The sequence below is a fragment of the Camelus bactrianus genome, chromosome 4 (genome assembly GCF_048773025.1).
Source record: "Camelus bactrianus isolate YW-2024 breed Bactrian camel chromosome 4, ASM4877302v1, whole genome shotgun sequence".
Classification (NCBI taxonomy): domain Eukaryota; kingdom Metazoa; phylum Chordata; class Mammalia; order Artiodactyla; family Camelidae; genus Camelus; species Camelus bactrianus.
The window spans coordinates 71,209,802-71,231,043 of NC_133542.1; the positions used below are offsets into that span (position 1 = coordinate 71,209,802).

Sequence of the window (21,242 nt, forward strand, 5' to 3'; positions counted from 1 at the left end):
AGTCGTCTCCCATGCCTGCAGGAAGTGCTCGGTACACAGTGCTTGTGAAGTCAGTTAATGATAGCTCCTGTTTATTGGGCATTTCCTTATATGTCTGTAGTGCCCCATGGTTTACAAAGCGCAGTGTAAGTTCGTTTATGGGGCAGATTCTAAAGGCCCATGCTGTGCAGGGAGCTGGTGGCGGGGATATGGTATGAGAGACCCGGACCCTAGGTCTACCCTCAGGGAGCCCACTATCTGGGGGCAGGGGAGAGGGGGCTGTTAAGTCAGGAAGCAAAGGGTATTTGCTTAGCTGCACCCTAACCCAGTGCCCTGATGGGTGGAGGGGTCATGTTTCATGGTCACAGGGGCCTTTCAAAGAAGAGTTATCAAAAAATAGGAGGGGTAAGAATGTTCCAGACAGAAGGAGCAGTGAAACAGGCATGGAGGTGAAGGGTGAGCAGGGCTGATGAAAGAAGGGTCGTGAGGCTGCAGGGGTGGGGCTAGGGGAGAGCTGAGGCAAGGTGTGCAAAGTGAATCCTTTGTGGGCCTTTATCCTTGCACACCTCCAGGTCTGGGAGCTCAGCTAGGAAATCCTTATATCAGGCCAAACCCGCTTCCTTCGACTTGCTAACAGCCACCACCATGGAGCACTTCCTAGTGCGTGATGCAGTGCCAAGCACTTTATATGCATTATTTCATTAAACCCATAACACAAAGCAGCTACTATTTTTAACCCCATTCCACAGATGAGGAACCTGAGGCTCAGAGGGGCAGTCACAGGGCCTAGGAATAGCAGCGCTTGGATGCAGGCCCCCGCCCCAGAGCCTCAGTGTTCCCATCTGCACGCTGCACTGGGGAAGCTGGAAGGGGCCTGCCTTGAGCGTCCCCGGAGGTCCTACCGCCTTCAGACAGGCAAGTGGCTGCCCAGGCCAGTGCTGGGCGTATCACTTTCAATTCCTGGGAAGAAGGTTAAATACGTCCAAGGGGCCCATTGAGGCGCTGGCAGCAAGGGAAGGCGCAACCAAGTGACTTTCAAAGGGGCCTGAATGCGTGGCCAGCCCCTCCCTTGGAGGAGGGGGCCCAGCTTCCTCCCAGCCTAATGATATTCTGGGCTCAGCCCTCGTCTTTGGCGGCAGTTTAACCCGAGCCGGGGCGGATTTCTTTCTCACTGATCTCAGCTTGACACCCAATTAGCACAAGAATGGGAGGAGGAAGCCTGTGAGAGGCACCTCCCAGCCTCCCAGGGAGCACGAGGGGAGCAGGCGGGGAGACAAAAGGCAGTGGGCAGGGGGGCACCCATGCCCTTGCCTCCCCCGCAGACGCTGCCATTGTCTCCCTAGGAGCTTCAGAGGGGATGGAGGCCAACGCCCGGGCTGGCCAGCCTGCTAGAGGGACAGGGGTTGGGGCCCAAGTCCCTTTTCTGTGTGGATCCCAGGGGAAGACGTTTGGGTGAGCCAAGCCTATCAGGACACAGTGCGCGTCAAGAATCCTGAAGGCATAACAACCTGGGGTTGGGGCTGGACACATAGGGGTCCATGGACAAGTCACCAGTTCTGAGCCTCAGTTTTCACATTTGGAAAATGGACCCAATAGTAGCCCCTGTGAGAAATCAATCAGATAATGCCTATAAAGCACCTGGCAGATGCAAAGTGGGCATTCAGTACTCTTTGAATAAATACATGTTAAAGTATTACTGTTACTAATTAGGAGGATGAGTAAGGTAGGCCGGGGGTCAGAAGAAAAGAGTTTCTAAGACTGAGAGCCAGGCATTCACAGAAGGGGCTTACTTAGGAGTGAGCTCCCAGTCTCTGGGCTATGCAAGGAAAAGTTGGAGGCCCCCCTGCCTGTTGAAATGTGGGAAGGATTCCCACTCCTCTGGACGGGAAGGAGTGCCTCTGGCCTTCCTACACGCCATATCCTGCCCACCTCCACCTCCCGCAGTTCCTTGGGACATGGGCTTGGATGTGACTTCCTCTGGGAAGCCTTGCCTGATCCCGGGGCTGGAAGGGGTCCTCCTCCAGCTCTTGCGGGCCCCTGTGTTTCCCCGTTATAACATTGATTGCACTGTGTGGTCTGTTTTTATGTCTGTGTCTCTTCCAGAAACATCAGCCCCAGGAAGGCAGGGACCCCTTGGTTTTGTTCACCGTTGAGTCCCAGCACCAGCACTGGACCTGGCACTTAACCGGTGCTCAATGTTTGTTTGTCAAATGGATGGACCTTTTCAAAAGCTCCCTACCTCTCCTGTTCCAGCCCCAGGAGGCAGCAATTCCCAGGGTTAGAGGATATTCAGCTCAGAGGTGGGCGAGGGTGAGAGGTCCTTACCTTGTTGGCAAAGAGAAGCCATTAAATGACTTTCAGCAACGGACTGATATGTATTCACTCATTCATTCATTAACTAACTCATTCAGCAAGCACTTACCAAACCCCTACAATGTGTTAAGCTCCTTACTACGAGCTAAGGATCTAAGATGAGTCAGGCAAGGTTTCTAGAGCTCAACTCTGGAAGAGCCAATGAAAATATCTTTTTGCTGAAAGGACCTTAAGAGAGCATTTGGTCCCAAAGCCTTATTTACAGATTAGGGAAACTGAGTTCCACATAGCATGGTGAATGTGGGGTCTTTCCATTTGCCATAGGATTCTTTTGTGCTTTTAGAGGACCAGAGCTGTGTCTCATTTGTCCTTATTTTGCCAATGCCCTGGAACAACGCCTGGTACACTGAAGGGGCTCAGGGCCATCTGTGGAGCTGCTGTACAAGGAAGCTGCAGCCAGACGGAGTGAGGTAGGAGGCAGGCAAGCCAGAGAAGGAGGTGCAGGTGAGAGGTGACAGGGGTGGCAATAGAATTCAGGGCTGCAAAATCAGCTTTGGAAGGAGACAAATACAGATGTGGTGACTGGATGTAGAAGAGAATTAAGAACAATGTCAAGGTTTCTTGCTTGGGTGTTTCAGTGGATGGCAGTGGTGTCCCTGGGATAAGGAACACAGGGGAGCCTGTTTTAGGGAATGAGGCACTGTGCCAAGAACTCATTTAGTTCTCTCTGCAACTCTACGGGGGCTGTTATTACCTTCATTTTACAGATGAGGAAACTGAGGCACAAATATGTTAAGGGACTTAACCAAAGACACAAAACAGGAAATGGTGGGGCCTGGACATAAAGCTGGTATGTAAACTCCCACCTCTTAGTGATGACTCTGTCATTACATTCACCCTTAACCACCAGACTATACTTCACCAACTTTGGAAGTGTGGCTTAGATGCCCTGGGACATCCACTTCCCTCCCTTTCTCCCCTGGGCTTTGGCAACAGGCTCCAGTGGTCTCCCTATCTTCTTCCCTGTTCCCCTCCAAATCAATCTCCACACTGCAGCCGGGAAGGATATTTTAAAAATAATCTCGCTCACCCCCGCAAATTCTTCACACACTCACATGCACGCACGCACACACACCCCCCCAAAATCCTTTAAAGGCCTATCATTACTCCTAAATTAGAGACTGAAATTCTTACCTGGCTCACAAGGCATGATTCGGCCCCTGCCCACCTTTCTAGCCTCATCTCTTCCCAGGCCCTCTGCTCCCCAATTTCCACCTTCTTCTCTTGGTGCTCCAGCGTGTTCTCCCACCCGGAGACTTTGCACCTTCTGTTCTCACTGAAATGCTCCCAGAGGTTTTTCTTTCCTCACATCCACTTAGTTAACTCAACTCAGGCTTTAGAGTTCAGCTCAAGTCCAGTCCAATCCTTTTTTTTTTTTTTTTTTCCTTTAAGTCCTTATAACTTGATATCATTTCTTTCAGTTTGAGATTTTACATTTATTAGCAGGACTGGTATGTTTATTTGATTAATTTCCCCCACTAGACTGTGAGTGCCCTAAAGGCAGGAACGTTGCCTAGTCCGTTCACCACCGCATTCATTAGCACCAACCTAAATGCCTGGCACACGGAGAACGTGCAATAAATATCCGCTGAATAAGTGAAATCCAAGTCGACAGTGAAAGGGGCAGTTGGATTGCGAGTCGATGGCTCAGGAGAGAAGTTTCTGGGCTGGAAATAAAGATTTGGGGGTCACCTCTAATACAAGTCAAGAGGCGTGGACAGGCTCGCCCAAGCGGTGTGCAGACTGAAGAGAATTTATAACTAATGCAAGAGAAACAGTAATGTGGCTCACAGTCACGGCGCAAAGATGTCGGGGCTCCCCTCCGCCTAGCTGTGGCTCGTGCAAGTCGCTGCCCACCCTGGCTGAGTCCCGTCCCTAAACGGCACAGGAGGACCGACTCGAAATCCCCCAACAGCGCCCGCAACCCTCCAGCCTCAGCTCGCAGCTCCGAGCCTTCCTCCAATAGCTGAGGAGTCTTCCGGGCACCGCCTCTTCCGTCAGCGGCGACCGGAAATGGGGCGGTGGCGCCGGAAGTCGATGGGAGTTTCCTGTGAGCTTGGCTTCCTCAACATGGCAGCGCCCTTGTCAGTGGAGGTGGAGTTCGGGTGAGTCACAGAGCTGGGGCGCCATGGGGATGGATTGAAGTCGTCGAGCCCGGAACTCCCCTCCCTCTGCCTTGGGGCCTGTCACGACCGAATCCCCGAGGCTCCCGGCTACTTCCCTGAGCTACGCCACCCGCCTCGGAGAGTCTGAGAGGCTAGGTCTCCCTGGGCGACGAGGCCGTATGTCCGGGAATAGAGGCGCACATCTCGGCGTGGAGGTGCGCTCTGGGCACTCCTCAGTGCCCTGAGCCCTGCCGGACTCAAAAGCCTTGATGGTTAGCGGGAGGCCTCCCTACCTTCTTTGCCAATCCTATTTCGGACCAGACCCGTGTGTCTGGCATCTGAGCTGCTAGGACTTAGAAGAACCACCCTTCACCCTCTGATTTCTGACTTCGGGCAGCAATTTCCGTTTACATGGCTCTTGGAGTCCTGTTTCTCGTGGGATGTGTAGCTAAGACGGGACTCCTTTCCTCTCTTTTTCAAGATTTGGTGGTGTTAAAACAGAACTGAACCCCTTTCAGTGCATTCAGCATACTTGCTGAGTGCTTTCGGCAGCTCTTGGGTCTGGTGGAGATACGAGGCTAAGATAGCACAATTGAGGAGACTAACTCTGACAGTACAGTATGCACTGGATGAAAAGTGCAGGATTGGGGCACCAATAACTGAAGAAACACAGACCAGGGAGGAAGTCGATTCAAGCCGCTATTTTCTACCTTCTACAAACAGAAGGTTTGTTACATGATTTCCGAGCTGAGAGAAACTGCAGAGCTTAAAGAGAAGGCAAAGAAACTGAGACCCTAAGAGATGGATGGTATAATTTCTAGAGTCACATGGGAAAAGCTGGGACTAGAATCGTGTGTATGTGAAGATAAACCACGGCTTATGTGAAAGGAAAAGTCTGGGATGGGAATCTGAAATATCTGCCTATAAATGCCTTTCCTTCCATTGGATGCCCCCAGTTTCTTTCATGTTTTCCCTTCACTGCGTAGTCCATTCACCAGTCATTTATTGAGTGCCTACCATGTGCCAGGCAGTGAGCCAGGCACAGAGGATACAAAGATAAATAGAACTTTGTCCATGCCTTCCAGTATTCAGCATTTCTGTCTCTTACAAGGGGGTATTCTCATGACTGTTAACTGCATTTTAATTGATGATATTGTCTGGCCCTGTGGGTCCAATTAGAACTATGCTAGTCTAGCCTTCTGACTATTTTACTTCACTGACTCTTGGCCCAGCTATGCTCCCCCATACCCTGGGGATTCTAGAAGGATATCTGCTACTTTGACAGGCCTCAGCAGAACTGAAAAGGGAGAAGCTGCAGATTGCCAGTGTTAAAGTTTACCTATAGCCTGCTTACCTTTCATTCTCACTGAGTCAGACATGGTTTTTGTTCATCAGAAATGTCTTCTGTCTGCCAGGTACTGTGCTGGCAGCAGTGGGGAGGTCATAGGAAGATGTAGTCCTTGCCCTCCGGAGCTTACTGACTAGCTTTTCTGGCTTGACCATCTCAGCCTCCCTAACCACCAAGAGCAAAAGTGAGCCCTGACAAGGCAAGCCAGTGTTCCCTCCACCCACCACCGCCATGTCCCATGAGAATTGCAGCTTCTCGGGAAGCAAGAATGCCCAATATGTATGCCAAGCTCAGATTCCTTTTCTCTTTGTCTCTGTCTCAATGCATGTTTTTGCCCCTGGCCTTTCTTCCATTTCCTACATCTCTTAGCACACTTTCTTCACCTTTTATTCTGAACCTAAGCAGATTTACATTTACAAAGATGCCCTGCGCATCATTCTCTCCCTTTTGTCCCCAAGTGCCACCATCATCCTTGAAGAGTCTAGTTTAGGACTTTGCCTCTTTCCCCTGAGTACATGTGGTCCTTTCAGCCCCACCAGCTCTCATAGACTCTCTAGAAGACCTCTCCCTGCTTTCTCTGTCTTGTCAGTGACCAGTTCCCCCATCCTTGTCTTGCCTCCTGAACTGTCCTTAGCAGAGCATTTTCTCAGGTCACACAGGATTCAGAGTGGGTAGTACATATGTGTTTTATGTCCCTGTAGTCCAGATGTGAGATTCCCTCTTCCTTTTCCCTTTTCCTCTTTCTTGAGTCTGAGAGGTTTTGGCAAAGTAAGGGAATGCCATTGAGGTCAGAGAAGAAATGGGGGAAATGGGCATTTTCATTCATTCAGCAAATATTTCTTGAGTGCCTACTATGTACCAGGTCCTATTTTAGGCAGACTTGCATTCCAGCAGGTAAAGGGGAAATAAATAAAAATTAAAATATTTAAGATAAAAAGATGAAGATAATTAGAAAAAGTGGAGGCCCTTGTGGGACTGTCTGTACCAGTCACTGGTACCAACAAACACCTCCCACCAAGAACTGGGGATTGGAGGGAAGATGAAGTATCTTAAGATGTAATCCCTTAGTGGAGTCTGAATAGCAAATCCTGTAGGACATTAGAGAGTCTGGCTTTGGTTTTCTTCTGGGACCAAATCAGGCCCCTTGCCTGCCTCCCTGAATCACTCCAGAAGCTGGGCATGCACCTTCCTCCCCTCCAGATGTGCTGACAGCAGAAATGCCAACCCCTCCCTCCAGGGCTAGTGAGCCCAGCAGTGGCTGGTCAATCTCCGAGCCAGACTGGTTCTTTATCCTCATGTGAAGGGAAAAACAGCCTCGGCCTCTGAGCCTGGCACCACCAGGTTTGGCCAATCTGGGTTGTTTGCCTAGATCCCAATGCTTCCAGTTCCCACTCCTCTGACCCCCCAACTCCTGTCACCCCTTGCCTGTTGCCCTCCCCCACCCCAGCTGCTGCATATGCCAGCCCCCACCTAGGAGAGAACGAGGCTCTTGGAAGGGGATAAATGGAGGCTCTGTGCGGGCCTGCAGCTGAAATGGCCCTGCGTGCGGCCACAGATGGGCCTCCTCTCCCCCTCCACATTTCTGCATCAACAAAGCGTGACCTTGTTTGGATGACAGTCGCCCCATGTTTCCCCCGTGACAATGCTTGCCTTGCCTTTGCCTCCCAGTGGACTGTCTCAGGACATCTCTGTTCTCTGAAGTTGGGAAAGGGTGATGGGGTGGGAGGCGTCACATCCGTCAAAAGTCTGTTAAGGCCTTCTCAGTTAAGATCCACGTGAAGTCTGAGGTGGGGGTCAGGGGACCCAGAGGGAGAAGCAGTGTGGGGCACTGAAAGAGACCGAGTGTCTGCAGCATGAGCCCTGACTTCTGGACTTGGCTCCCAGCATCTCTGTTGTCCCAGCCGTCCGTCGGCCAGGTGCTAGCGCACAAATGAACCAGACTTTGCCCTCAAGGGGCTTTCTGACCCTTGGGGAGTCTTTTTTTTTTTTTTTTTTCTGTGAGAAACCAGTATGAATTCAACTCCTAGTTCAGCCACTGCCTGTCTGGCCTTGGACAACTTACTTAATCTTTCCTGGCCTCAGTCTGCTTCCCCATTTGATAGAATTGATGATGTCTGCCTCTCTACCCCCTTCTCTGGCATTCCTTGAAGATGAAACAAGATGATGCACATTCTTGTAAATGGCAAGGTTATTGCTAAGCCCAGTGGGGTCTCTTACCTTCCAGCACTGTGGTGTGCCCACCAGGCCAGCAGCAGGGGGCACAGGCAGGGGCATTTCAAAGCCTCACTCGGCCAGAGGAAACCTCTAGATACACAGGGTGTCCAGTGTGCCATGTGGTAGCTTCTCAACATTTTTGCAGATGGAAAGACTGAGGCTTGAGAAGATACAGGCATGTGCTCAGAGTCTCACCATCAGGCGAGGTGGAACTCCAGAGCCTGTGCTCTGCCCCTGCCCCTGTATGCTAAGCTACCTCTTGAGAAAACAGAGTAGGAAAAATAAGGGTCTGCAAATTGGGATACTTAAATATTAGTAAAAATTGTTTCTGTCCTATGTTACCATGCAGGAAGCCACATTTGAGAATGATCACTGGTACCCAAGGTGTTCTGAACCTTGGTCTCTGCATCTCTTGGGCGTTGGTGCCAGCCCCCTCCTCAGTTTTCAATCTCAGCGAGGCGTTTGCAGGAGCTCACCCAGCTCTTTCTCTGGCCCTCCTTTGCAGAGGCGGTGCGGAGCTCCTGTTTGACGGTGTGAAGAAACATCAGGTCACCTTGCCTGGGCAGGAGGAACCCTGTGAGTATGGGCGCCATTGGGCAGGAGCTGCTCCACAGGGTCACCCAGCCCTGTTCAAGTGGGATTGGGTAGGATTTCCCTGGCCAGTGGCAGGGGAAGGAGGAAAGAAGAGCTCCAAGTACTCTCCCCCATCCTCTCTGGGACCAGCCAGCTTCATAGGAAGGAGATGGCATTGCTTAGTCCTTATGAACCCAGGTTCTGAACTCGGGCTTGACTTTGAGTCCCCTGAGCACCTTAGGCCAGTGACCTCACCCTTCTGAGCTTTCGTGTTTTTATCTGTGAAGTGGAGGTGGTAGTCCCTATCTCTCAGGGTTGCCAGAAGGTGTATGCCAGCTATACCTATTAGAGACACGAAGCATCTCTATTATTGGTAGCCTTCATCAAAAATGGAACAGTGTAGATGGGCTTCCATTATGATGAGACGATTTGGATGAGGAGGAAAGTGTCCAGCCAAAAAGAAGGTTGGAGGAGAGAGATTGACTCAGGGTGACCAAGGGGTTTTTCCATTTTTTCATTCAAATACCTGTTCCTCTTTCTTTAACAAATACATACTGAGCACCTCCTGTGTGGCAGCCCATGTCCCAGGCACTGAAGAGACAGACCCTGCCTTCAGACGGGGGGTCTGGGGGTGGAGATCCAGTGGGGTAAATATCAGTGTAGCCTAGAGGCAGGGGCTGGATGTTGCAACTGTGGAGGTGCTTTGCAGCCCTAGTAGTGGATCCTAGCGAGAGCAGAGTGTTCAGGAATGGGAGCCCATCTCACCTGGGGCTGAGACGTTTCTGGGAAGAAGAGGAAGTCAGTTGTATGAGGAGGCAGGGGAATGAGGTTCCTGGAGAGGGCCGCAGAAAATGGTCAAGTGAGGTTTGATCCTTCTGGAACTGGACATGCATCTGCCAGGAATCAGACAGCTGTTGCCCAAATTCAATGGCTACCAAGGCTGTCTCTGAGCCTCCCTTGGGTTGGAGAGCAATGGCATAGGGTGGGTCGGTGTGCCACATTCAAAGGCCAGGGACACTCACCAAGGAACAGGGCACTGCCTTCTGGAGCTGGCTGTCGGCAGGAGCCTAGGGTCCCACGTCGGAACCGTGGGATTGTGTCTCTGGTACGGAAAGACCTGGGATGATGATGGTGGTTTCTTGGTTTGACAGATGGCCATGCAGCCTTGGGAGGGAACAAGGGGGTCTCAGAAGCCTCTGACAGATTCAACTGGAAGTTATTAAAATACCACAAGTTGTGATTTATTTCCCCCTGCTTTTGCTTGACATGAAAGTCCCAGAGTTTAATAATTCCAGTCCTTTTTATTTATTCAGTGGCTGAATGCTCACTGAGTGCCAGGTGTGGAAATAAGTACTTTATTCCTTCCTGTAGTTGGCACACGTATTTATGAGTGCCTCCTTTGTGCCTGGCACTGTACTAGTTGCTGAGTACTTGTGGTGAGCAAAACAGATACGGTTCTTGCCCTAATGGAGCTTACAGCATGACGGAAGTGGAGCCAAACAGTGAACAGGTAAACACGTAAATGTGTAACCGTACACGTGGTCATCACAGGTGGGAGGAGGACAAAAGGGTGCTTTGAATGAGATAACAGGTGTTAAGAGAAAGCCTCTTTAAAGAGGTGACTTTGAGGCCAAGGCCTGAGGAATGAAAAGAAGCCAGCCAAATAAACTGGAGAGAGGGCCGAGGTGCATGGGGCCTATTCCAAGTAGAGGCTAGAGGCCCCCCGGGGCAAAAGGCCTTGGGGTGGTCAAGGAACTGAAGGAAGGAAGGCCAGCGTCATAAGGGTCACAGGCTGAGTTTGGCATGGTAGGCAAAGCCCCAGTTGGTGGTGCAAATAATTGTCACAAATTCTTAGATGGTAGCTACCATTATTATTCCTATTTTAAAAAGTGGATGATATTACTTATATGTGGAATCAAAAAAAGGGGGACACAAATGAACTTATCTACAAAACAGACTCACAGACATAGAGAACAAACATGGTTACCAGGAGGTAAAGAGGGTGGGAAGGGATAAATTGGGAATTCGAAATTTGCATCTCTTGGGGAGTGATGGAAGTGTTAGCTATCTTGATTATGGTAGTGGTTTCATTGGTGTGTACATCTACCAAAATTCATCAGATTGTACACCTGAAATATGTGTAGTTTACTGTGCAGGAATCATACCACAATTAAAGTGTTTTTAAAAAAAGAAGTGGAAACCCAGACTCAGAGATGTCAGAGGTCTTGCCCCAGATCATACAGTTATTGAAATGGCAGAGCTGGGATTCAGAACCAGATGTCAGGGTCTCCACTGTCCTTATGGTACCACTGACCCATCACCATTTATCCCAGGAGGTTCCCTGAGTCACACACCTCAAACGTGCAATGTATTTTCTGATTTTTGTACTTTCTTTCGTGCCTCCAACCGCTACTTATTTCAATTTTCATGATAACCCCAGTAGATTCCCTATTGACAGGGAAACAAAACCTCAGAGAGAGAGAGAAAAAGAGTGACCTGTCCAAAGTTAACTCAGGTAGGAAGGCTAAGACCCAAGTTTTTGATCCCTCATCCTCCCATCTACTGCTTGGCTGCGTGGGGGCCTATCCTCACCTCTCTGGGATAAAAGGAAAGAAAGCAGGGCAGGCAGCTGAAATGGCCCTTGTGCTCAGTTTTGGGGCCCTTGGCTGTGGATCTCTACCTCTGGCTCCTGTTTTTGCTCTGCTGTACCCAGAGGCATAGGTCACATCACAGCCGCAGAGCTGGTTGGCAGCTGCCAGGCCTTACCCTGGCACACGGAGCCCAACAGGAGGGCAGGGGCCTGGTGCCACTGGGAGAGCCATAGTCTTCCCCCAAGCCTGTGCCCAGATCTGCCGTCTGGCAGCTTTCCCGGCCCAGGGGCTGCCACTTGGCCAAGCAGGTCTTGGAGACTCCAGCAGAGAAAAATAGCAGCCATAAGATCATGGATTGTGACAAGTCTCACAAACCAGGGGACTCCAGGGCCCTGGGTCCAGGGCCAGGGGAGAGCTTCCAACTCGGCCAACTTGGGAGAAGAGGATGAGCAAGGCCAAAAGGGCTGGGATTGCAAGAGAGGAGCCCTGGCAATGTGTGATTGCAAATTAGTGATTTCCTGCAGGCCTCTTTTTTCCCACCTGTAAAACAGGAGGTTGGGCTAGATTTAGTCTTTATTGAGTTGATTATCTATTTGACATCTGCAGTTTGGAAAAGTTGTTTCCAGATCTAAGTATACAGTTCTGGGAAGCAGGGTGCACTGCTCTAATGAGAAGTTGTGTGTCTAGAGGGAGCCTTCACAGCCATCTGCAGGAAATAGGCCATCTCCTTTATTGGCCAGGATTTGTAAGCACCCACCAGCTTTGGGCATTGTGGCCACTGGGAGCTGGCTTTTGTGCATCAAGGATCCCTTCAATTCAAGCTCCCAGTCCTGGTTGGTCAGTGGCCTGGAGAAAACCCCGAACCTCGACAGTCCCAGCGTCAGCATCACCTGCCTCAGCTCCCAGGAAGAGACGTGTCTGCCTCACCTTTCCCTGCCCCTCTTCCTCTGCCCTGCATTGTGTTAAAGGGTGCCTGGTGCGGGAGGCAGGAGCTGCCCGGGAGCTCCCAGGCGCTTTAAACTGCTTAGCATGCATTTCACAGCCTCTCTGGGGCCAGCTGTTCCTTTCTCCGCTCTGGGGCCTGTTTGCTGATCCCCTCCCCACCACCCTCTCCCCCTCACCCCTCCCAGTCCCTGTGCAAAATTGCTTTTGAAAAGGTCCACTTTCTGCTTAATTAAACAATGAGGAGCGTCCCCTCGCACATCTGTAAACCTCCTTCTGAGGCCAGTTTAGCCCACAAACTGCTCCATTCTTACCCCCATTCACTTGTAAATGGACCCTCTGATGTTCCCTCTACCCTCTCTTCTCTTTTACTCCCCCCATCCCAGCTCTTTCTTCTCCCCTTTCAACTGGGGGTGGGCTCCCAGAAGAGCCTCGTCTTGAAGCCTGGTGGACTTGGTGGGGACAGGGGCGGCTTAACCTATGGAAGAGAAGACTTAGGGGAGCCGGCTCTCCCAAAGCTGTCGTGTGCGGAAGAGAGGCCACATTTGTTGGCCTGGTCCCCAGAACCAACCAGGCTTGGTGGTGGGAGGGCCATGAAGACAGATTTCTGGCTGGGAGGAAAGCTCTCCCTGGAGGCGGTCAAGAAGGGGATGAGGGTCTGCTGCAGCCGGGATGCAGTCTCAGATGAGACCTGGAGATTGGTCTCTTTCGGGTCAGAGAGCTAGCATTGATTCCTTTAGGGGCCCTGCCACAGTGGGTGGTCATTGTCCCCAGACAAGGACACATCCACTGGGGCGAGGGATTTTGGTGGAAGCCTTTCTAAGGAGGGGCATGGGTGGTGCCTGATTCCCAGCAGCCTTTAGGAGAAGGTTCTGGTTGCCCACAGGATAAGGAATCCTAAGTCACTGTGGGCAAGTGTACATTCGTCTTGTGTGTTTGACACTGTACTGGGCCTGCTGCTGGCATTAGGAGTTTGGGTTATTATCCCCATTTGTCAGAGGATTACCCTGAGACAGGTGAAGTTACTTCCTACCTGAGGCCATCTAGCACACAGCCTGGCACCTCCCCGCTCCAGAATCCCAGCTCTTAACCACTCCTCCATGGGAACAGCAGCTCCCACTCCTCCTTGGGAACAGCAGCTCCCACTCCCGGTGGACAGGCCAGGTCCCAAGGCTTCCAGTACCAGAAAATATATTTGGGTGCTTATCACCCTCCTCTGGTCCTGTCTGCCCAGGGGCAGTCTGGCTCCCACCACCCACAGCCTCAGAGTATGATCCCTTCCACCTGGGTTGGCCAGGGAACAGCTTAGGGACTTGAACATCTAACTCAGTGGGAAGGCTAGTGTTGGGGCCCCTCACCACTCTCCCAGTGCCCCCATTCCCTCTCTGGCTCTGATAGAAAGGTAGTGGATCCCACAGAAAACCCCAGCCAATCCCAGCACTATCAGCCCTTCAGAGCTGCCTGAGCATGTCCTTAGGTCCCTGGGCAGAGCGAGTGGCAGCTCAGGGCAGCAAGAGGGACTGAAGGATCGAGGCTCTTCGTCTGGCTCAGAAGAATTACAGCGTTGCTGTGCTGGGCATGGTGCCAAGAGCTTTATATGGATCATCTTATTTGAGCCTCACAACCACACTGTGAGGCGTTCTTCCCATTCCCATTTTACAAAGAAGGAAGCGCAGAGAATTCCTTACCCAAGGTCATATAACTAGGAAGTGATGGAGTCAAACTCAGAACCAAGACTGAGTCCCTGTTCTTAACCTGTCCTCCTCCTCCCTCCATCCACAGTTGTCCACATGTTCAGTAAACATCTCAAGGGCGTTTTGTGTATGAGGTTCCATGCTGTATGCTGGGGCACACACCTGGGTAGTACCCCTGGGGTTCCCAAGACAGGAGAGGCCTCTTCCCAAGCAGCCCCTTCTCAAGGCCTACTCAGGCCCCGCAGAGTCCAGCCCCAGCTACCTCTCTGCCCTCACCTTATGCTGATCTTCTGGCCTTCTCTGTTCTATTAACCTTGAACTTGCCAATTCCAACCTGCCTTAGGTCTTCCCATATGTTCTTCCTTCTGCCTTGAATGCCCTGCCATCCCACCCTACTCCTACTTCAGGCCTCAGCTTCAACATTAACATCCTCAGAAAAGCTTTTCCTGATTCCACACAAAGGAAATAGCATTTGTCACAACTAAGTAATGCCCGCCTCCCTTGCTGTCCTGTTAGCTCCATGAAGGTAGGCTCTCTGTCCGCCTTGCTCACCGCCATCTCCCTAGCACCTGGCACATAGTAGTTGCCCAGTAAATATTTGTCTTTTGAGTGATCGCATGGAATCCCATGTGGGAAACCACCCTTGGTAGCAGTGGGAAGGCAGGAGGCCATGGGGAAGGTGAAATTGAGATTCCCCAGAGCCATCCCCAAGCCACCAGCCCCTGACTCTGCTTAACCCTTCCTCCTCCCCTGGGCGCCTTTGGAAGCCGACCATCTGGCTTAGAGGCTATTTGCATATTGTCTGGGCCTCAGCAAGCCTAGCAAGATGTCCCTGGGGGTGTGTTTCAGGCTAGGCCTAGTGGCCCTTGCAGCCTGTGAAGGGAGCAGGGAGTTCCACCTCTCCCCACCCCCAAATCCAGGCATGGGGGAACAATACTGGTGGTGATGCGGTGGCCTCACCATGGTAACAGGCTACCAAGAATGTGGGCAGGCCTGGGGGGGTGCAGAGGAGGGAGGGAATGACCTCAGCAAAGAGGAGCATCATGATAAATGAGCCAGCACCCGCAGCCGACTCCCCCCGCCCCAGCCCACCCCTCTGGGACTCCATGATGGTGCCATCACTTGGATGACCCCGACATGACTATTAGTCCTCCCCAACCGCCCAACCTACGAGAGTAAAGCAGAAGCCCCCTTTTGGAGGGAACCAGGGCTATTACCCGACTGGGTCCTGGTTCTAAACAGCCTGGCCAGGGCTGTGGAGGTGCAGCTGGTGGCCCTCAGGCTAGGCACTGCCCAGTCCCTCTCAGCGCCTCCGCACACAGGCACAACCCCGCCCGCCAGGGCTGGCTGATGGATGTCAGACCCCGGCGGCTCTATCGAGCGGCCGCAAGATATATGGGCTGGCGGCCCACCAGACAGTGCCAAGATGGAGGCCATGGGGAAACCTCGAAACCCAGGCCTCTGGGAGGAACCCAGCCAGGAGTCAAAATGGACTGCAGCTAGTTGGAGGCAACACTCCCCATCCCCTGCCCGCCCTAGGAACCTTGGGGACTCTGATCTGCTTTGTTTAAAAGTAGAAATTAAAATTGAAAGGCACAGTCTCACCCTGTGGACACTTTGCCATGGCCTTGTGCTCTGCTGGCGTACGACCCAGGGAAGTTGGCACAGAGCAGAGTGAACCAGTCCATCCAGGGTGCAGCTTGTCTGCTTCCCAGGAGGGTGGCAGGCAGACCAATGAGAATGCCTTAAAACCCTCTCCAAGCCTGGTCCTGTGTGTGACACATGCTGGGCCTAGACTGGAGAGAGCCTCGCCTCGCCTTGTCTGGCAGCCTTTCCCTCGCCTGCATGCCAGGACTCTACCTCTAGGCAGGGGCACCGAGGCACTGCTTGGGCCCTTCTCCACCTTAGCCTCTGAGCTTTGTCTCGGGCACAGGCCCAGGACAGCAGACTCCTCTGAGACACTGACTCTGGATGAGGACAGCTAACCTCCAGCCTCCTGCTGGCTTCCCAGAGGCTAGCTGTCTCCCCAGGGCCTTCAGTCCTCAAGTCATCTCAGGGAGGAAAGGGTCTCCTGCAGCCTCAGGAGATGCTCTGTCTGAGGAGTGGATAGTTGAGAGCCATAGCCTTTGAGGAGTTTATAGAGCCAGGTTTAGTGTGCTGTGGCCTGGGACCTTGCTTCCAGAAAAGGAGAGGTGGCCCTGGGGACAGGTGGCTCTGAGCCTCCAGATGATGTACAAAGTGCTTGGTGGCTGTCCCAGAACCAGAGAGGCAAATCTCAGTGTCCAGCTGAGCAGAAGAGGCCCTCCTGACCCTGAACCTCTTGCCTCTTCAGGGTGGCCGGCCCTGGCCTGGAGGGCTCTACGAAGGGGGTGTAGTGGGGCAGTGATTTGTCAGCGTCTCTGGCTGGTGAAGGATCCTTCTCTCCCTCTGCCAGAGGAAATTAACTGATACTATCAGCTCAGCAATTGTTTTTCTTCCCTCACAAAGGGAAATATATGCAGACCCTTCCAAGAGCAAAGCCGAATTCTCCCCATCTGGTACTGGCTGGAGAGATAAAGGTGTAGGGGGATCTTCAGGGCCCTCTCAGAGGCCTCTCTGTGGCCATTTTAGACCATCTTCTAGGACTAGTGGGTGGGGGTCTGTCTCTCCACCCTTTCAGATGTGACCATTCCTCCTGCTGTCTGCCTTGAGTCCCCATTGCCTCTTCTTCAAGCCTTTAGCAGTGCCAGGTGCCACTTTCTCTGAAGACCTCTCTGGCAGGTCACTGGCCTTTCCAAACCCATTTCCTCACCGTGGGAATCCACAAGTTCAGGGGCCGTGACAGCCTGGGCTAAGCCCCATATTCACTTCCTCCTAGCTTAGGCAAGGCCCTGGGGGCCAGGAATCATTTGGATTTAACATTAATTTGTTCTGTGCCTTCCTCTCCAGGGGACATCCGGAACCTCCTTGTCTGGATCAAGAAGAATTTGCTAAAAGAGCGGCCAGAGTTGTTCATCCAGGGAGACAGCGTGTGAGTTCCTTTCTTCCCTTCCCTGAGGAGGGCAGGCATAGGGAAAGAGCTTTGAGACCCTGTCCTTGGGTTCAACTATAGCCTTCTCTGGGTCCTGTCCTCCCGCTCTGTCCTCCCCATACCCCTCCAAGGAAAGGGCTACCTCTGTCCAGCTCTGTCTCAAGTTTATGTTCAGTTGTCTTGTTACCACATTGGACCGTTAGGATTTAAAGCCCAGATCGGGAGATCGGTAGATTTATCAAAAAACTTAGATTCTGCTTTCTGACTTTGATTTTTTTTTTTTTTTTTTTAGCAGTAGAAATATCTCAAATCTATAATGTGTACAAAGACTTATAAACAGACAAAAGCAAGAGATCTCATAGCTTCACTTTAAAGCTTACTTAGGAGTTAAGTATTACAATATAAATTTACTGCTTATAAATAACAATTGGAGTAAGCTGAATTTGCTTGCTCAAATCACTAAGGCTTACTATTGGTGAAAAAGACATTTAAGATTTCTTGACAAAGTCTGAAGGACCCGTCAGAGTTCTGAGTTCTAAAATTAGATTCTGCTTTCTGGTTGTCACAAACTTGCTGCAGAACCTTGGGCAAGTTACTTCACTTCTCTGGGCCTCAGCTGCTCTCTTCGTACAGAAAGTACTGAGAAAAAGATACTACCCAAGGACTTTTTCATCCCTTGACAATTTAGGACAGTGCTCTCCCATAGAACTTTCTGTGATGACAGAAATGTTCTATATCTGTGTTGTCCAATATGGTAGCTGCTAGACACATGAAGATATTGAACCCTTGAGATGTGGCTAGTGGACTGAGGAACTAAGTGTTCAGTTTTAATTGTAATTTAAATTTGTTTATTATTTATAGCTATTTTTTATTTATGCCTTTATTACAATATATTTTTAAATTGAAGTATGGTTGATGTACAATATTATATATTTCAGTTATACAATATAGTGATTCACAAATTTTTAAAGGTTATACTCCATTTATAGTTACTATAAAATACTGGCTATATTCCACATATTGTGCAATACATCATTGTAGTTTATTTTATACGTGATAGTTTGTACCTCTTAATCCTCCAATTGTAATTTAAATTTAAATGTGGCTAATAGATACTGTGTTGGACAGCGCGGGTCTAGGATTACAGGGAGTCAGTGTGCATGTGCACACTCACATGTGCACACGCACACACATTTGTGTTCACTGGGGACATCCCTACCCCAGCCTAAAGCTTCTATATCTGTCCCAGGCCCAGCTTAGCCTCCTAGGAAAGGATCCAGGTTCCATGAGCCAAGAAGTCAATTTACTTCTACAACAAGGCAGCCTAATCTGTAAAAGAAGAGGGCAGGGCCCTCTGCCTGGAAGCAGAGATCACCTGCAAGCCCTGGGGGATAGGGCTGCCATAGAACCCTTTGCTCAGGTCGTGATTCAACAGTTGTGGAGGTCACCCCCAAGGACAGCAGTGCTGATCTCAGGCATTCAGGGGCTCAGGGCCACTGGCAGCCTTCCTTGATTCAGAGAAGCCAAGATAGCCTCATTTTCAGGAGGGACACACAGGAGACCATAACAGTGAGGTTAGACCCCTGGAAAAATAGGCCACTACTTGGTTCCCGTGCTAGACGCTGGCAAGCAAGCACCTCACACACTTCATCCCGCTTCATCCCCCCACAGAGCTCTTTAGGGAGGCACTGTCATTTACTCTGTTTTCAGATGAGGGAACTGATGCTCAGGGAAACAAAATGACCTGCCCAAGGTCTGGTAAGTGGTAGTCGAGTTTGCATCCATTTTCTATCTGGCCCATAGACTATCCACCTGGTTTTCTTTAGATTTGGACTGTCAGCTCCACTTCCTGAGAGATCTTTAACGGGGACCTCCACATGAAAAGCTCCCAGCACACTCCTGCAGCCCCAGTGTCTAAGCCTCTACCCTTGCTGCTGTCTGCTCCCGCCCTTCATGCCCTGCTACTCACCACCATCTTTCCCACAGGCGGCCAGGAATTCTGGTGCTGATTAATGATGCCGACTGGGAACTGCTGGTCAGTACCTCAGGGGACAGCCTTCCCTCAACCCCTCCCCTCACTGCTTTAGTAAGAAAGCCTTAGGCCTCTCATCATGCCCAAATAGGGCGGTTGGTTAATCCTCTATCCCAGTCTGGCCTCCAGACTGAGGCCACACCCTACCCCCATGTGAGGAAGGAATGGGTAGCTTGGGGAAGTGGTGAGCTCTCCTCCATCCTGGAGATTTGCAAGTTAATGTTTGGGGTACCCCTTCTTTTTTTCTCTGGTAAATTCTATCTTTCTCGCCCGGAGCAGCCAGGCCTCCCCTTCCCCTCCCAACACCTGGGGAGAAACTGGAAAAGTGCCCTTGACGGTCTTCTCATTTCTCTCCTGGACCAGGGTGAGCTGGACTATCAGCTTCAGGACCAGGACAGCATCCTCTTCATATCCACGCTGCACGGCGGCTAAGGGCCCCTCTCTGTGCCTGGGCCCCCTTGGGGTGGGGAGAACAGAACAATCAGACACCCCCTTGGGCCCTGCTTCCAGATCTCCCTGTCCCCCTTGGCTGCTTTCTTCCCTACTCTGTCCGCTGAGCTCCCTCCAGGCAGGGAAAAGAGGCCAGGTGCTAAAAATGAGCCTTTCTCAGGCACGTGAGCAGGGGAAGGCAGGAAGGCAGGCAGGCGCCTGAGCCTGGCACACCCTCTCCCAGTAGCTGAGATGGGGGAGGGTGCCCCTTAGTTTGTCAAGAGTGGAGAGGGGTCTCTGTGGCCAGGTGACCCAGCTGCCTTCCACTCCCTGTGTCTCAGTCTAAACACTGAGTGACCGCTGACAAGGCAGTCCAGCTCCTGGGCCACAGTGCCTTCCTGGGGAAGATGAATGGACCTGAATAGCTGATAGCAGGCCCCTCCCTTCTCAAAGACTGGAGGAGTCTCCGCCTCAGTTTCCCCATCTGGACAGCAGAGGGCTCTGCCTGTCCCCCACTGATATCATTATGGAACCCCAGCTGGGGTCCCCTATTCAGTGCTGACCCCCCTCCCCACCCAGCAGCTGCTCTTCCAACCACACCCCTCCTCCTGCTCCCCCATCCACAGCCCTTGACCCTGGCTGGCCTTCCCCAACACAGACCACCAGATGGGCTCCTGAGACCCTCCCCCCCAGCAAAAGGCTGCCTGCACGCAGCTCATTCCACTGGGGGTAGAGAGAAGGAGGGTGTAGGCTAAGCCTCGGACTGGCAAGTAGAGGCCTGGGGTGGGGGGTCAGTGTGCCTCAGTTTCTTCCTCAACAACAACTGAATTTTTATAGTGTCTGAAAACTGGGGAGATACTTGATGACACAAATGTAGACTTTATCTCCTCCCACCTCCTGCAGGAAGCAGGATGGGGGCAGGCAGCACCTGGTAGGCAGGATGGTTTGCCCCTCCCCCTTCCATCCTTTCTGGAAGTCTTGGGGCCTCAGTGCCTGCAACAGCTGGCCTTAGGCAAATAAAAGACTAGGTTGTTTACTAGCCTTGCCTGGAACTTCATCCTTAGAAACCAGTGGCACCCCACATCCCCCTCAACCAACCATGGTCTTTGGTCCAACCTCTCTGTCCTCAGCCTAGGGCTTTCAGAACTGCCCTTCACCCAAGAAGGGAGCAGGGGTTGAAACCCAGACTATCTGCAAAGGGGTGATAGGGCCATCTGGAGAAGGGGGTGGCAGAGCCAGTGTCTGCTGCCCAGGCTGGGTCCCAGGACACTTCCATACTCATCTGTCCGAGGCCAGGCTTTGTCCCCTCAGCTGCAGCCATCAGCCCCAGAACCCAGAATGGAGATGGCATGGATAGGGCTGCTGAGCCCCACTTCCCGTTACCGGAGAAAAAGCTTTTTTTGAGGGAGACCTCAAAAAAAAAAAAAATTAGGGCATTAACATCATCCTGCCCAAAACGTGGCTTTTCATTAAATGTCAATAATTCAAGGTGGAATTTATCTCACTCTGTGGAGATAAAAGTGCCAAATGGTTGTCCTAGTGTTGGGGGGGTTGGGAGAGGTGTGCACATCGTTCTCAAAGACAGGTAACCCCCTGGCTGGTGAGCTTCTCTCCAGCCCCACTGCAGATGGAGGCCTCTGGGGTATGTGTGTGGGTGGGGGTGGCCATGTTGAGGTTATGGGTGCAAATTAAGGCCAGTGTGGGTCCAGGTGCTATCTAGAGGGGCTGTATGACCAGCCTGCACTAGGTGCTGAAGTCAGGTTCTCCATGTTAAGGAACAGGGCAAGCGACAGCCTCACTTTAAGGATCAGTCTGTCCCCTGATTCTTGTGACCTGGTAGTGCCTTCCTCCCCCAGCCCAGCTGAGCTTCATAGTGCCCTGTTACCCCACCTGGGATCCAAGTCCTGGAAACTGGGCGATAGGAATCCTTTCCTGCCTGCACTGGGGAGAGG

The 21,242-nt window shown here is 51.6% G+C and overlaps 1 protein-coding gene across 2 annotated transcripts; it reads left to right on the forward strand.

Moving 5' to 3' along the window:
• The first annotated feature begins 4,369 nt into the window (after positions 1 to 4,369).
• URM1 (ubiquitin related modifier 1) lies at positions 4,370 to 20,683 on the forward strand. 2 transcript variants are annotated; one of them, XM_010951192.3, is made up of 5 exons: positions 4,370 to 4,457; positions 8,525 to 8,595; positions 16,748 to 16,829; positions 18,816 to 18,864; positions 19,225 to 20,683. In XM_010951192.3, the coding sequence occupies exons 1-5, from the start codon at positions 4,390 to 4,392 to the stop codon at positions 19,291 to 19,293; spliced, it is 339 nt and encodes a 112-aa protein (XP_010949494.1). In that variant the 5' UTR covers positions 4,370 to 4,389; the 3' UTR covers positions 19,294 to 20,683. The 2 variants fall into 2 exon arrangements, with proteins under 2 accessions (XP_010949494.1, XP_074218429.1); XM_074362328.1 differs by lacking the exons at positions 18,816 to 18,864; positions 19,225 to 20,683 and adding an exon at positions 18,656 to 18,809.
• Positions 20,684 to 21,242: the final 559 nt, after the last annotated feature.

What these genes read in the sequence shown, in the direction of transcription:
- URM1 (XM_010951192.3), top strand. Translation starts at nt 4,390, where the DNA reads ATGGGAGTTTCCTGTGAGCTTGGCTTCCTCAACATGGCAGCGCCCTTG. An exon ending in GCCTGGGCAGGAGGAACCCT is followed by an intron (nt 8,596 to 16,747) that starts GTGAGTATGGGC and finishes CTTCCTCTCCAG; the next exon opens with GGGACATCCGGAACCTCCTT. An exon ending in ATGCCGACTGGGAACTGCTG is followed by an intron (nt 18,865 to 19,224) that starts GTCAGTACCTCA and finishes CTCCTGGACCAG; the next exon opens with GGTGAGCTGGACTATCAGCT.